We start from the raw sequence: 14,622 nt of genomic DNA on the forward strand, positions 1-14,622 counted from the left end.
GCAAATTCCTTCACTTCTCTGCCCTGTTTCCTCATAAAATACAAATAACACCAGAACGGTTCTTGATACTAATTTTTAATTAATAGACATTAATAGTCCCCTGACCACATTCAAGAGCAGAGACGTGGAGATGAGGTGGCAGGGGAGGGACCTACCGCAGACACCATGCCCTCTGGTGCCATCACAGCAATCCTTGGCAGAAATGTCTCCTCAGGTCCCCGCCGGTCCCGCCGGTCCCCACCTGCCCTGGACTTGGCTCCGTGAGGAGCCGCTCCCAGGGGGCCTCTCCTCAGACCCCCTGTGCTTCCCTGCCAGCTGCATGAGAAGTTTGACCGTCTAAAGAAGCTACACCAGGATGAGAAGAAGAAGCTGGAGGATAAGAAGAAGTCCCTGGACGATGAAGTGAACGCCTTCAAACAGAGAAAGACAGCGGCCGAGCTGCTCCAGTCCCAGGGCTCCCAGGCTGGAGGCTCACAGACTCTGAAAAGGGACAAAGAGAAGAAAAAGTAAGTGGTGGGCTGCTCCGGGGCTGTGGCTTCTCTCTCCTCCTGCTCGTCCCCTCAGCACAGGGCCTGGAGACTGGGCAGGGGGCGAGGGCTGGTGGCCAGAGGTGGGCTGTGGGCTGACAGGTGCGTTTTGCGTTTGGGTCCCTTTCACTGTTCTCCGTGTCCCCTGAGTTGGGGGAACTGAGAGTAGGGGCGGGCTGTGGTCCCGGGGGCCCGGCCCCCCTGCTCAGCTGGGTGGGAAACCCCGGCAAGGTCCAGGTAGCAGGGGAGGGAGGGACAGAAGGGGGGCAAACGGAGCATGGGAGGGGAGAAAGAAAGGAGGAATCCATGAGATTTGCAGAATTGCAAGGAACGGGTGAAGGAGGAGGAGGAGTGCTTAGAGGGTAGAGGAGAGAGCCCGCCTTAGCAGAAGCCCCCAGGCACCCTCTTTCTCCCCAAGAGCTTGGCGGCGATGTGGCTTACGGGCCTGCTTTTTCATCCCGTGTCTGAGGTATTCACCTCCCCATGCCTCTAGCCCCCCAACCCGCTTCTCACTTAGCTGCAGCCAGCAGTTTAACTGCTTTTACTGAAGGCTGCAGCCCAGTCTGGTTCTCCCAGTTTGTGCCATCCCTCCCTCTTGGCTGCATCATTGTCGGGTGGTGAGTACTTGGTGGGGAGCCCCCAGGTGCTAGTAGACTCCATGTGCCCCAACCTCAAGCTGGGCAGTGACTGTAAACTCTGTCCGTCCCCCCGGTACTTGGTAAGGCAGGACAGCATGGGCTCCTGCTCCCGTGCAGGCCCATAACCCTGAGCTGCCTCGAGGCTTTGCTGGCCTGAGCTCCCCGTTCGGCATCCCAGAGCCAGAGGAGAGGAAAGGATTCCCAGTGGGACTTATCCAGGGGTCCCCTGTGCTCTAGTTGCTTGCACAGTGTGACACGGGAAGCCCTCATGGGGAGTCCTGGGCCACGTCCTTACCAAAGGGACCCCAGGATCTAAAAGGTGTCCACGATCTTCACCTTCTGTTCTTAGCGACTTGTTCCTGCCTCAACTGATCACTTAGGAATAAAACAGTGGCTTCGGCACAACAGTAAAGTAGTTACTATCTGAACGCACTCAGTGCCCCAATCTAATTATTCAAAAGTGTAATTTGAACACTGTCACCCATGAGCCCAGAAATTTGTGTTACTGAGTCCCCAGACTCTGTGTCCGATTCACGGACTAATGAACTTGTTTTGGTGTTACCTGATAGACAAAGTTTAACTAGCCAGAAAAAAGCCTCTTTGGACACGCCGTATGTTAACTAATCTGGGATTGTGTGTGAGTCACATCAGCAAGAATGGGTTCCTATTTTTAAGATTGGAAAAAACTAAATTTGTCCTCCAGCTCTAACCTGCTACCTTCTTGGCCTGGGATATTTGTGAAGTCAGTTCCCAGGCCAGCCTCACAGCCTGACACTAAACTGACACTAAACTGTAAATATTCCCTATTCAGACGCTCACTCGAAGTTCCTCCCAGACCAGGCGCTCCCTCCTAGTGTTCTCATGTGGACAAATCCCCCCTCTCCCGCTCCAGGCAGAAGACCCTCCATAGAGAGACATGTCTTCTCCAGAGGTTAAGAAAGAGTGCCCATGGTTCAGGGGTCCCTACCCGCCCACCCTCCCTCTCCCCCAACCCCACTCTTCCTCATTTCCTTTGATCGCTAACCCTTCATTGTTTGCGTCAACTCATAAAATTTGGATTTGTCCTCAAGCTCACTCTCTCTTCATCAGCTCTTACTGTTTTACAGTTAACTCTGCTGTTTGCTGCATGCTGCATGAGACCCAGGTCCTGGTAAGCTTTATTAACTCTCAGTCGAACTGGTGGTGGCTTCTAGAACACATCTCCCCAAATCCCTCTCTCCACTCAACACACATAGTCACCAAAAAGCTGCTTCACGGTCCTAGCTCTTGTGACTGACAGCATTAAGCAACAGTTCGCTGTAGTCTCCAGGGTACATGTGGAATGTTGGCCTGCGTGGGGACAAGCGGAGTGTTTTCAGACTTGCCGTTGCGACGGCTGGGTAGCCTAGGTGGGTTCTGTGATGGGTAGCTGAGGTGTCATCTGTGGCTGTTTCTTTCTCTTAAAAGTGCCCTAATCATCGCTTTCAGAATTAACTAATGGGTAGTGATGAGGGAGATCAATGGGCTCGTTGGTCTGTCCTGTAATGTCAGGGTTGACATTGAACCCCAGGTTTGGGAATGTTCCAAGTCAACGGAAACTTGCTTCTCTGTTTCCCTCTGGTGGCCGTTTCTTATTCAAGGGGTTCAAGTTCTCAAATTTGCCTTTGGCTCTGTGCCCACCCCCCTCCCAAAAAAACCCATAATAAAAATGGAAGAAAATGAGGTTTAAAATATTATAGAGATTTCCGTACATGTCATTCTGTAAAGACCAGCTGCCTGAACTCCTTCGATAAGAAGGCAAGTAGGCAACCTTTGGCATTATGGATTCCTGAGGGCTGGTATGTCTGTGGAGTGAAAACAGTCCTTGGCATCATGTAGCTTATAAATTAATTATAGCAACGATCAAGCACCTTTTATCTATTCTTCTAGACTCAGTGAGTAGCAAGGGAACATAAGTATATGTTTCACAGAATTAGGCTTACTGCTATTTTTTAAACTCGGCCATAGAAGCTTCCAAACAGGAACAAGAGAGAAGAGAGTATAATGTAACCCCGTGTGTCCACAGCCCAGTCCCCAAAAAACTCTCAAGATATGGCCAATGCCATCTCATCTGTTAATCCCCAAACCTGCTGGATTCCTGTAAAGCAAAAGCCATATCATTTCATCTGTCAGTACTTACGCAGGGGTCTCTGGGAGATGATGACTCTTAAAAAAAAAAAAAAAACAAAAACCCATAACCACAACGCCACCGTTACCACACCTACAAAATGCACAATGTGTTACCATCACATTCTAGCCAGTGTTCCAAATACCCCGGCTGTCTCATAAACGCCTTCCACATTTACCTTGTCTGGATCATGGAATGTAAACTATCAAGAAGGCTTCTCCCCACAATGTAGTTTATGATTTAAATGGACAGCCTGCTGTTATTCGCCAAACCTGTGGCTGGCAGTATCGGTCTGGGGACTTCGGGCAGCTGGCAAGACATCCTAATTTCAAGCAAATCTCCAGGAGGAAGTCCCCAGAGGCTTCTGAAACACAAGGCCCCTGAAATTGGGCCAAAGGAAACAACCCTAAAAGAATAATGCAATGATTTATTGTCTGGCTTAAAGGCAAGTCTTGGAGACCCTAGTAGTTGATGGGAATAAAGCTGCAGATCTCCATTTGGGAAGACTTGGAATTCCTAGAGTGTCTGTCCACTGCTGTGGCTCTCAGGCCTCCAGCAAAGGGTCCGACGCCTCTTGGGGCTCTGCGTATTTGCCCCCCTGTTTTCAGGGAGGACCACAGCAAAGACGAATCCTGGTGGGTTAGACTTTGGTTGACTTTGGTTGCAGTGCCCAGGACCTGACACAGTTTGGTTCATATTTTCCTGAGTAAATCATTGTTAGTAGCCATTACGAAAATGAATTCTGGCAAAACTATAATTAAAGCCATGCTGTACAAGTGAGAGACAGTTGGCAACCAGTGGGAACAGCCCACCCCAACCCCAAGTAGATATGCTTTTCCTGGCAGGCTTCTCCCCAGCAGACTGTGAGGACAGTCCCAAACCAAGTAAGGGAGGGGGGCCTGGGTTCCTGGGCATCTGAAAGCCACAAGGGCAGCCTGTCCCCTCCTTCAAAGCCCTCATTCCAGGGGCAGATCACAAAGGCCACCCCTCATTAACTGCAGCATGGGCAAGGGGAGGCTCGCTGTGCCTCCCTGGTTTTGAAATGTCTGGAGGCTCTAGGGGCCCGCAGTCTGCACTTGCAAGAGATATTCCTCTGGGACCCCTACACAGTTGTACATACTGTTATCTTAATGGTTTCTGGCCCCTTGGCCCATGGGGTGTGTGTGTGTGTGTGCGCATGCACGCACACAGGATGTGGACAGGATACACGTACCAAAATATGTCCACCCGCCCACGCTGCCCAGAGCATAGGCCATCGCCATGTTGTTTAGGTCTCTCCTCCCCCGGGAAGTAGACAAAGACTAGAATAAGTGGTGAGCATTTGTGTGGCTTTTTTTTTTTAAGATTTTATTTATTTATTTGACAGACAGAGATCACCAGTAGGCAGGGAGGCAGGCAGAGAGAGAGGAGGAAGCAGCCTTCCCACTGAGCAGAGAGCTGGATGCGGGGCTCGATCCCAGGACCCTGAGATCATGACCTGAGCTGAAGGCAGAGGCTTTAACCCACTGAGCCACCCAGGCGCCCCTTGTGTGGCATTTTAAAACTTTCCAAAGCATTTCTCCAGATGACATACTATTTTCCCCTTGCAACAATCCTGTGAGGCAGAGAAGAAAGGAATAGTCTTCAGTTTGCAAGACAAATGGATGGAGGAGTGGGGAATTTCAGAGGCTTACCGAGGCTCCCAAAATGAGTTAGTGGCAGGTAACTGTGGTCTGGACCCTACTGCACACCCCTCAACCATCTCCAGATACTTCCCAGTCCTGCCTCAGGGTACCAGTTAGTGAAGTGGGGCTGCTCCAGAGTCTACCTGTGGAGAAACCTCCACCCCCTCTGCTTTCCCTGTGGTACAAGGGAAGCCGTGGCCAAGAGCCTGGCACTCTGCCCAGCGGCCTGAGGATCCCTGGTTGGAGATTTGCTGACTGGACTCCTGTACAGTGTCTTGGGGTGGGGCATCAGGACCTAGTAATTAAGAAAAGAGAAAGTATTCTTTGGCTGTTGATAATTATTTTGCTTAGCTAAAGCCACTCTCCTGTCACTCTGAGGGGTATGGGGGTATGTGAGAGAGAAAGCATGTTTCCAGGAGCCAATGCAATAAGACCTTATTCTAACATAGCTATATCCTAATTTATCCATTAGCCATCACGACAATTTCCTTCTAACCTTTTGTTGTTGTTGTTGTACATTAATCCATCCATTCATTAACCCAACTTCTCTTTTCATTTTCAGTTTGGGCTTCCTGTAGACGCCCTTTTCCTGCGCAACAGAGCTGGGCCTCCCTTTCTCTAATCCCCCCTTAACATGCCTGAGGGGGCGCACAACCCATGCCCTCCCCTCTTTTCCTGCCAAAGTTTATAGAAGCCTGGGAGTCTGAGGATGGTGTCTGGCCTCTGGTCAAGAAGCCAGCGGTCACGTGGCTCGGAAGTGGAGATGCCTCCTGCATCCCAGTCCCTCCCCCCGCCCACCACCACCAGCCACTCCCCCGCCATCTTTGCCAGACTGTAACATGTTTGAGGGTCCCATCTCCTACTCTCCACCACCAGCTTCCCTGTTTGAATTCTGATTGCTGCTTGTTTCCCTGAAGTATTTGCCTCCACCATGGCTGCATAAGTGCCAGTGAGTCCCAGTTAGTCCCCATGCACTGGGCTTCCCTGACCCCCTCCTAACCCACAACAGGAGCCATGGCCCCTTCTGAGAGAGCTCCAAAAGGAGATCCTCTGGTGCCTTTTTCTTTAGGCCTCTCAGCCCCGCCTTTTCCAGTTTTGAGTTGCTCCAAGTAAGTTGCACCCAAGTTGTGTTAAAAATCCAGAACCAAGTCCTTTCCAGAAAACATGACTGCTGAAGAAAAGACCGTAAACCTCTGCTCTCTCTAATTCCAGATACCCCACAAATGCAGAAGGGAGAATAAACCTGAATGTTATTATCAGCCTAGTGTCTTCAATGATAGACTTCTGGAAATCTGAGGTGTCTCAGTATCTCCGTTCCACTCAGGCAGGCCTAGTTGCAGGTTCATGCTGGAAACTGCCAGACGGCAAGGTCAAAGAAGCAATGTTTTCAGCTTTGCTCTGATGCGTCTTCCAATCCTTAGCTGGTGCATGGAATGAATTTTAACCTGTGTTTTGCATGTGTCCCCCCACCCACCCACCCATAAGAAGAGGCGAGACTGTCTGCTGGGGAGGAGAGAAGAGGGGTTCTGTCTGGGAAGGTCCCTAACTTTATCTGGATGTGATATTTAAAACAATTTTTATAACGGGCCTATCGGATAGTGACTTTGGGAACCCCTTTGAAGTAGAGAGCCCTCCATTGTCAGGGCCACAAGGTACAGCGTCCTTTGGCCTTTGGCCAGCGAGAGAGAGCAAGAGAGCGAGCTGAAGGTCACGTGGCAATAATGTGTGGCTAATGCGCCGTTTTTCTGCCCTTCCTTTGCAGTAATCCATGGCTGTGTACTGAATAGTATTCCCCGCTACAGCTGGACTGGACTCCATTTAGCCTTTTAAGCCAAGGTTCCTATTTTAACTGACAGCTTTCCTTTGGGGGAGGGGGCAGACAGTACCCCCCGGCCTCCCACCCACACCCCAGCCACAGACTTCCACTCTGAGTCCCACCTCTCCTTCTGAGTTCTGCCTCCGAGTCCGCTGGCAATGATCACGACCTTCTTCTTCTTTACTTTTTTTTTTTTTTAGGGTTTTTTTTTTGCGGGGGGAGGGGATCACTTCCCCCCCGAAAAAAAAACACATAGTAAAACCAGGCTATGCCAAATTTTCAGGGCTTTCCGAAGTGCTGAGGATGGGGAGGGGCTTTCCTCTCTTCCCTAAGAGATTGTAAATAATACAGGAAGCGAAAAGTAGAAGCAACAAGAAACGAATGTATGCACATGTTCTCTGTTCTTGTTGGCAGAGCAAGAGTGCAGTTTTTATGTGTAGTGTTGGGTGAGTCACTCATTGGTTAGTGGCCAGAGGCAAATTTGGAGTTTCTTGAGAAAAATCCAAGTCTCCTAGGGGAGGATTTTAGGAGATCCCATGCTTGGAGGTTCAAAACAAAACAAACAAAAAACGATATTCCGCCAGTAGCTCGGAGAGATCCGACATTAGGGCTGGCAGGTGTCCTTGGGAAAGGCATCGCATTTGCAGCTTTGCTGTCTTGGTGTCCAGTCTTAACAGCTCTTTCCCAAGAATCTCAAACTCAAACAACCAGCCGACCACCATTTCCATTTCCCCCCGGTTATCATTTGCATCACAAATGGGGGGGCTTCTCATTTGCATTTGTTTACATATTAACTACTTGAGGCCTGAGGAGCTCTGAAAACTTCAAAAGTAGTAGACCCGCCAGCCAGTTTTGGGAGAACTTCAGGGACTAGGCGGGAAGGTTGGGGCCAGGGAGAAATTTTGGTTCATCAAACAGATACGACCCAAAGGAAATGGAGAGCCGGAGAAGTCGAGGGACTGGCCCGATGTCCCAGTGCTGTTCTGCGGCGGAAACCAGGCGAAATTCAGTGTCTCCTGACCCCGGCTCCGTGTCACAAATGGATTCAGCCTGTTCCTCTCTGTTGCTGGAGACCCAGGTCTTTTGATGTTTGGAGAAAACGGATAGTTGACATCACAGGGCTTTTGAGGGTTCCCCCTACACCCCCATAGGAAACTATCTGAGGAGGGAGTGGGTGGGGACCCGCAAAGCAGAGGACTCCAGGCCAGCTTCTGAGCTGAGCGTTTCTGCTGATGGTGCCTGTTGACCAGCCAACAGGTCCGCTTTCCTGAACTCTGGATGGGGGCCCAGGCACGCGAGTGTGGAACAGGTGCCTTACAGGACCCTTGTAATTAAGAAAGTTTGGTAAAGGAAAAAATCTAACCTGCGAGGGAACAGAAGGCCTTTCTGAAGTCAACTAGAAGGATTAACATAGTTCTTTTTGTAGTTCATAAGCGTGATGATTGGGTGTTCACGCTCCTGTGTGACATGTGCCACCCTCAAACCTTGTTATGACCTTGGCACATTACCCATCTGACGTGGAAAAAAAAAAAAAAGAAAAAAAATAGTTCTTTTCCTGGGTAGTTTTCTCACTGTAGACCGAAACGGTTTTTTTCTTTGTAATTCTTACAATTGTTGTTGTTGTTGTTTTAAATACCCTTAAGTACTCTGTTAACCTCTGGTGAGACAAATCCAGTCAGTATTTTCCCAGACTGGAACGGAATGGCTTTCCTGAAAAATTCCCACATGTGATCACACACACACACACACACACACACACCATTCCTCTTAAGCCAAGAAGTTTCCTTTTCCTCCCTGTGGTGCAAATCACTTTTGGTTTTGGTTTTAACCATTTGGCATTCACACATGGCTGTTTTTTTTTATTATTATTATTAAAACAAGAAGCTTCAAACCGGTGTGTGGTGTTCTTAAAAATCTTCTCAGCAGACTTCCGGTGGTTCCGGTCTGTCGGTGACCCCCTTCCTAACCTGTCTTCTCCTAGTATCATCTGTGCTGCCTCACGCGACCCACGCCCCTTGCCTGGTCTTACTCTGAATGTCCTTTCTCTTTGGCTAATTTCATGTTTTCTTTCTCTTTCTCTCTCCCTCTCTAGCTTTTTTTAATCTTGTCTTCAGCAGCTGCACTAAGTCTCAAGGAGAAGACTGCCATTATCTTGTCTCAAACCAGAAACCAACCAATCCCCTTCTCCCCTCAAACTGGGCCCGTAACACACACCACACTCCACAAGGGTTCTCCTGGCTTACATGGTATTTTAAATGGAAATGTCTTGTCCTAACCTAAGCAAGGCAGGAAAAGAACCTTCCGAGCTGGAGAACGGACCAAATGTAACCTGAGAGAGACAGCCGCAGGACGACTCACCCAAGTGTCAGTGACTGGGACGGGAGACAGCTGTGGGTGTGGAAGTGCTGTTCCCAAGTTTCCCGGTTTTCCTTTTTAAACACCAATTCTCCGGTCCAATGGGTTGACTGTCGACGGCCACTCACTGTTAAACATTTCTGAATATGGAAGAGAAAGTCAAGCGACAGTCCTCTCTTCAGCATTCACAGGCCTTCTGCAGAACTCACCCTGCCCCTGCCCCCGTAAGGGGGAAAACGGATCCATTCACCCTCAGGTGGGGAAGGGAGAGACAGGAGGGGCTTTAAGGTTAGTGAGAGCAAAACTACTCCATTCAACCCTCCAGGGCCATTTGGGGTTTTGAGAGAGGTTTCTGCTCAACCTGGGGTCTGCAAGGAGAGTTTCGTGTTCATAGATCTGCCTTGAATTCATTGGCTTAACTTGCATCAAAATACCATGTAAGCGCGCTCTTTCCTGTATATACCTACAATCATTGCCATTCCACTGTCTGGTGTCTCCTGAGAGAGCCTCTTTGCATGTTTTCCAGAATCTCTGTGTGTTTTTCTTTCTTCTCCGTTGTTCTTTTTGCTCAAAAGTGTGACCGGTCACCGCCCCTCTGGGGCTTTCATTTGCCAGGAGAAACACCCCAAAACCAGCACTGTTTAGCTTGATACCTTTCTAATGTCCATGTCAATTTTCAATAAAATTCAAAGAAATGCTCCATGGCTGTGTGATCTGATCTTAAATCGTTGGGTGATGCGTTCCACCACGATTTGCCCTGGGAGGAGTGGGTAGCTGCCTTCCACGTGGGTGACTCCCAGCGGCTCAGGGAGGCAAGCCCATATATAATCTTCGCACGTGGGCTGCCGTGCCCCCCTCTTGCCGTTTGGGCCTACAGTTCCCACGGGGCAGGCAGGAGGTGGGCAGGAAGTCCTCTATTTTCCTTTATTAGCATGGATTTAACGGATGCATTGAGCTGATTGTCACCTAGGATAAAAGGTGGAGGAAGTGGAGTCCCAGATCCTGCAGAACAAGATTCTGGTGAGTTTTAATTCCTGCAGGAGAAGAACTCGGCACCGCATGTCTTTCTTTCATTTATTCCTGTGATGTGAGCGTCCTGGAAATTCATTGAATATGACCATGCTTCATGACTTGGAAAGCATTCTATAGATAGCAAGTAGGACTTTACGTCCTGGGTCTACCAGGGAGGGAAGCCTCCTGTTGCCCCCAGCGTTAAGGTGGGCAAGAGGGGAGAAGGGTCAGCTTTTTACAATTCTGGTTGCAGTCGAGGTGGGGTTTTCTCTCCTTGGTCTCATTTCCCGATTGGCCAGAGGCTGGAGACCCAGAGACCTGAGAAGTATCCCTCTTCTCCCCATACCGGGAGAAACGACACTGTCCTGCGTTTGCGTAGCTCTCCCACTAGAGGGTAGTAGAGAGACACACTCGCTTAGGACGTCACTGAGCAGTGGCAGGCCCCTAGGTGTGGAAAAATATGGGCGCTCGAGCCCGACACTTTTGCTGTGTGCTCTGGGGCAAGTTGGGGTAAAAACTTTTCTGTAAAAGGAGAATAGAAGTAATCGCTTTGCAGGGTGATTGTGAAATCTAGACGAGCAAATGAAAATTAACAACCTGGTTCAATAAACCACATCCCTTATTAAGGATGGAGTTTTCCCTTTACTTGAAGTACCTTAGGTTCCTCTAATCCAGGGTTTCTCAACCTCAGCACTATTGACATTCGAGGCCAGAGAATTCTTTGTCATAGGGGCTGTCCTATGCATTATAGCGTGTTTAGCACTCTCCCTCCCCCCAAGTTGTGATAACCCAAAATGTCCCCAGACATTGCTGTATGTCTCCTGGAGGGCAAAATCGTCCCATATTGAGAACCATTGTTGTAGGCCAGGGGTCAGCAAACTTCTATACAGGACCAGCCGGTAAGTTATTTTTTTTAACTTTTTTTTTAAGATTTTATTTATTTATTTGTCAGAGAGAGTGAGCACAGGCAGACAGAGAGGCAGGCAGAGGCAGAGGGAGAAGCAGGCTCCCTGCTGAGCAAGGATCCCAATGTGGGACTCAATCCCAGGACCTCAGATCATGACCTGAGCCGAAGGCAGCAGCTTAACCAACTGAGCCACCCAGGTGCCCCCAGCTGGTAAGTTATTTTAGGCTTTGCAGCAATGTGGCCTCTGCAACTGTTCACTCCAGCACAAAAGCAGCCGTAGATAATATGGAGAATGATAAACATGGCTAGGTGCCAATAAAACTGTATTTGTAGATACAGAAATTTGAAATTCACGTGTGAATTTCATTTCCCTGTGTCCTGAATTATTATCCTTTTGATTTTTTTTCAACCACTGGAAAATGCAAAAAGCATTCTTAGCATGAAGGCTTTCCAAATGCAGGCAGGGGGAGCAGATTTGGCTTGTGAGCCATGGTTTGTTGGTTGGTGTATCATTGAACCTAAAGGCATTAGAGGTAACTGGCCAGTTAAAAGAAATTGCAAATAGGGATGCCTGGGTGGCTCAGTCGGTTAAGCATCTGCCTTCAGCTCAGGTCATGATCCCAGGGTCCTGGGATTTAACCCCACATTGGGCTCCTTGCTCTGTGGGGGGGCCTGCTTCTCCCTCTCCCACTCTCCCTGCTTATGCTCTCTTTCCCTTTCTCAAATAAATAAATAAAATCTTTAAAAAATAAAAGAAATCAGAAATGAAGACAAATGGCTGAAGACTTAATGCAAGTGAGTGTGGGGGGACGTGTTTAACTAAAATTTGCATACAGTTCTCCTAGAACATGGACACGTGGGCAGGGGCCTGCTGTGGCAATGAGGGCCTGCCCCTGGGACACTTTTGAAGCCGGTGACAATGCCAACTGCTTCTAGGGAGAGAACCGGGCCTCAAAAACCCTCAACAGAGCCTAGCAGCCAGGCCTCCAGCTGTAAGCCCTGAGGTTAAGCAGTATCCTCTCCTATCTGAAATGCCCCCACTTGGGGAGATTCCTCCCTTTACCAAAAGTGCAGCTTTCTTGCGAGGTCATTCTTTTAAAATGCAGGTCCCCCTGGAAAGAGCTGTGTATCAGACAGTAGAACCCCACAGTGGCTTTGCCACCTGGAACTACCTTAACATGGGTGTCTGTCCAGCCCCTGCACTACCTCTTAGCTCACCTGGCTTGGGCTTTAGAAGGAACCTGCCTTGGGCTCAATATCTATAAAAAATTATACATCAATCTGTTATATATAGACTTGGGGCCAAACTCCTTATCTTGGTTTGGGGCTTAAATTACTTGTTCTCAATCCAATAATAAGGATATATTGAACTCATCCCATGGGTTTGACCCTGTGCCTGCGCTGTGGGGGATACTGTTGTAGGAGATCTAGGTAGACACTGCTCTTGAGGAACTCACGGACCAGCCGCATCTTATCTACTCAACGCTATTCTCCAGTCCTTCCTAATACCCAGCCTTCATTCCACTCATCAGTCTGCACCAGCCTCTCCTGGAGATATGCAAACTATTTGTTGGCTTTGTCTGAAATACCTTCTACCTATTTGAATCCTACTTTCGGGGCTCGGACCCCACCTTCTCCTTGAAGTCTTTCTTGATCCCATCCACATCCACATATCCCGATCTCTTCTCCATCTTCAAACTTCCTAGTTGAACTTTTATGATCTTTTCTGCCTCCTATTTGAGAGACTTCCCTCCTCAAGAGATGTCAAGCTTCCAAAGGGTTGGAACATAATTTACAGCCCTTCAGAGAGCTCCGCAAAGAGCCGGCCACACAACCAAAAATCACCAAGATGTAGCAAGATTGAGATTCTTCAGCAATGTAGGGAGCTAACGCACTTTCCAAACATTTAATTTTGGAATTAAGTTGTGAGACTGCTATAAAGTATATCTGCATACTCTTGACTCGGATTGACCAGCTGATAACATTTGGCCCGTTTGGTTTATCGTTGTGCGCTCTGTATATACAGATCTAGATCTACAGATGGCTATACATATTTTTTCTGAACCATTTGAAGGTCATTTACATGTATCATGGCTCCTTTTTTTTAAGATTTTATTTATTTATTTGACAGAGAGAGCGATCACAAGGAGGCAGAGAGGCAGGAAGAGGGGGGAGGGAAGCAGGCTCCCTGCCAAGCAGAGAGCACGATGCGGGGTTCGATTCCAGGACCCTGAGATCATGACCTGAGCCGAAGGCAGAGGCTTAAGCCACTGAGCCACCCAGGCACCCCTGTATCATGGCTCTTTATCCCTAAATATTCCAGTGGGCATTTCCTAATAATAAGGATATTTTCTTACGTAACCACAGTTATTGACTTCATTAAATTTAGCATTTTTACAACACCTTCATCTATCGAATAACACGCTTTATAGTATTTTTTTCTTCCATATAGGATTTGGTCTAGGATCACCCATTGTGTCCTGTCTCTTTATTCTCCTTTATTTTTTTTAATTTTTAAAAGATTTTATTTATTCATTTGAGAGAGAAAGAGCACAAGCAGGGGGAGAGACAGATGGAGAGGGAGAAGCAGACCCTCCACTGAGCAGGGAGCCTGATGTGGGACTTGATCCCAGGACCCTGGGATCATGACCCGAGCCAAAGGCAGATGCTTAACTGACTGAGCCACCCAGGCATCCCTCTTTATTCTCCTTTAATATAGAATCTTTCTTTGTCTTTTTTTTAAAGATTTTATTTATTTGACAGACAGAGATCACAAGTAGGCAGTGAGGCAGGCAGAGAGACAGGGGGGGAAGCAGGCTCCCTGCTGAGCAGAGAGCCCAACACAGGGCTCGATCCCAGGACCCCGGGATCATGACCTGAGCCGAAGGCAGAGGCTTTAACCCACTGAGCCACCCAGGCGCCCCTCTTTGTCTTTTTTGATATTGATGTACATATATATTTTAGGGGGGGCGGGGCGGAGCAGATGGAGAGGGAGAGAAAGAATCTTAAGCAGGCTCCATACCCAATGTAGAGTCCAACACGGGGCTCGATCTTACAACCCTGAGAGGTGTAGAAGGTGAAATCCAGAGTTGGACGCTTAACCCACTGAGTCATCCAGGTGCCTCATGACATTGATATTTTTAAAATCCCATTTAAAAAATAGATTGTTCTCATTTTGGGTCAAGTGTTGCCCAGGGGTGCCTGGATGGCTCAGTGGGTTAAAGCCTCTGCCTTTAGCTCAGGTCATGATCCCAGGGTCCTGGGATCGAGCCCTGCATCGGGCTCTCTGATCAGCAGGGAGCCTGCTTCCCCACCCCTCTCTCTCTGCCTGCCTCTCTGCCTACTTTGATCTCTGTTTGTCAAATAAATAAATAAAATCTTTTTTAAAAAGGTGTTGCCCAATTTCTCAGTTATATAATTACTGGGTTTTTTTCCCTCCTTCTTTGTTACTAATAAACAGTCTGTATGGAAGCAGCTATAAATCCATGCAGATATCCTACTCCTCATCAAAAATTTCCTCCTAGATTTAGCATCTATTGATAATTCTTGCCTGAGCTA

At 48.4% G+C, this 14,622-nt stretch overlaps 1 protein-coding gene and 1 non-coding gene across 8 annotated transcripts in view; both read left to right on the forward strand.

The window, feature by feature from the left end:
• The window catches only part of SEPTIN6 (septin 6), a 64,119-nt gene extending 54,273 nt beyond the window's left edge, over positions 1 to 9,846 (forward strand). For 4 of the 7 annotated variants that reach the window (XM_047715563.1, XM_047715558.1, XM_047715559.1 and 1 more), the window contains 3 exons: positions 316 to 506; positions 2,255 to 2,315; positions 5,538 to 6,234. In XM_047715563.1, coding sequence (XP_047571519.1) covers positions 316 to 506; positions 2,255 to 2,315; positions 5,538 to 5,597 — 312 coding nt within the window. In that variant the 3' untranslated portion in view covers positions 5,598 to 6,234. Of the gene's footprint in view, positions 1 to 315; positions 507 to 2,254; positions 2,316 to 5,537; positions 6,235 to 6,737; positions 8,312 to 8,883 lie in introns of those variants that run through there. The other 3 variants (XM_047715562.1, XM_047715561.1, XM_047715560.1) reach the window with 3 other exon arrangements.
• On the forward strand, positions 8,206 to 8,309 carry LOC125092561 (small nucleolar RNA U13). Its single transcript, XR_007125013.1, has one exon. It is a non-coding gene; the product is annotated as a small nucleolar RNA U13 (small nucleolar RNA).
• Positions 9,847 to 14,622: the final 4,776 nt, after the last annotated feature.

Source organism: Lutra lutra, chromosome X, assembly GCF_902655055.1.
Source record: "Lutra lutra chromosome X, mLutLut1.2, whole genome shotgun sequence".
Lineage (NCBI taxonomy): Eukaryota > Metazoa > Chordata > Mammalia > Carnivora > Mustelidae > Lutra > Lutra lutra.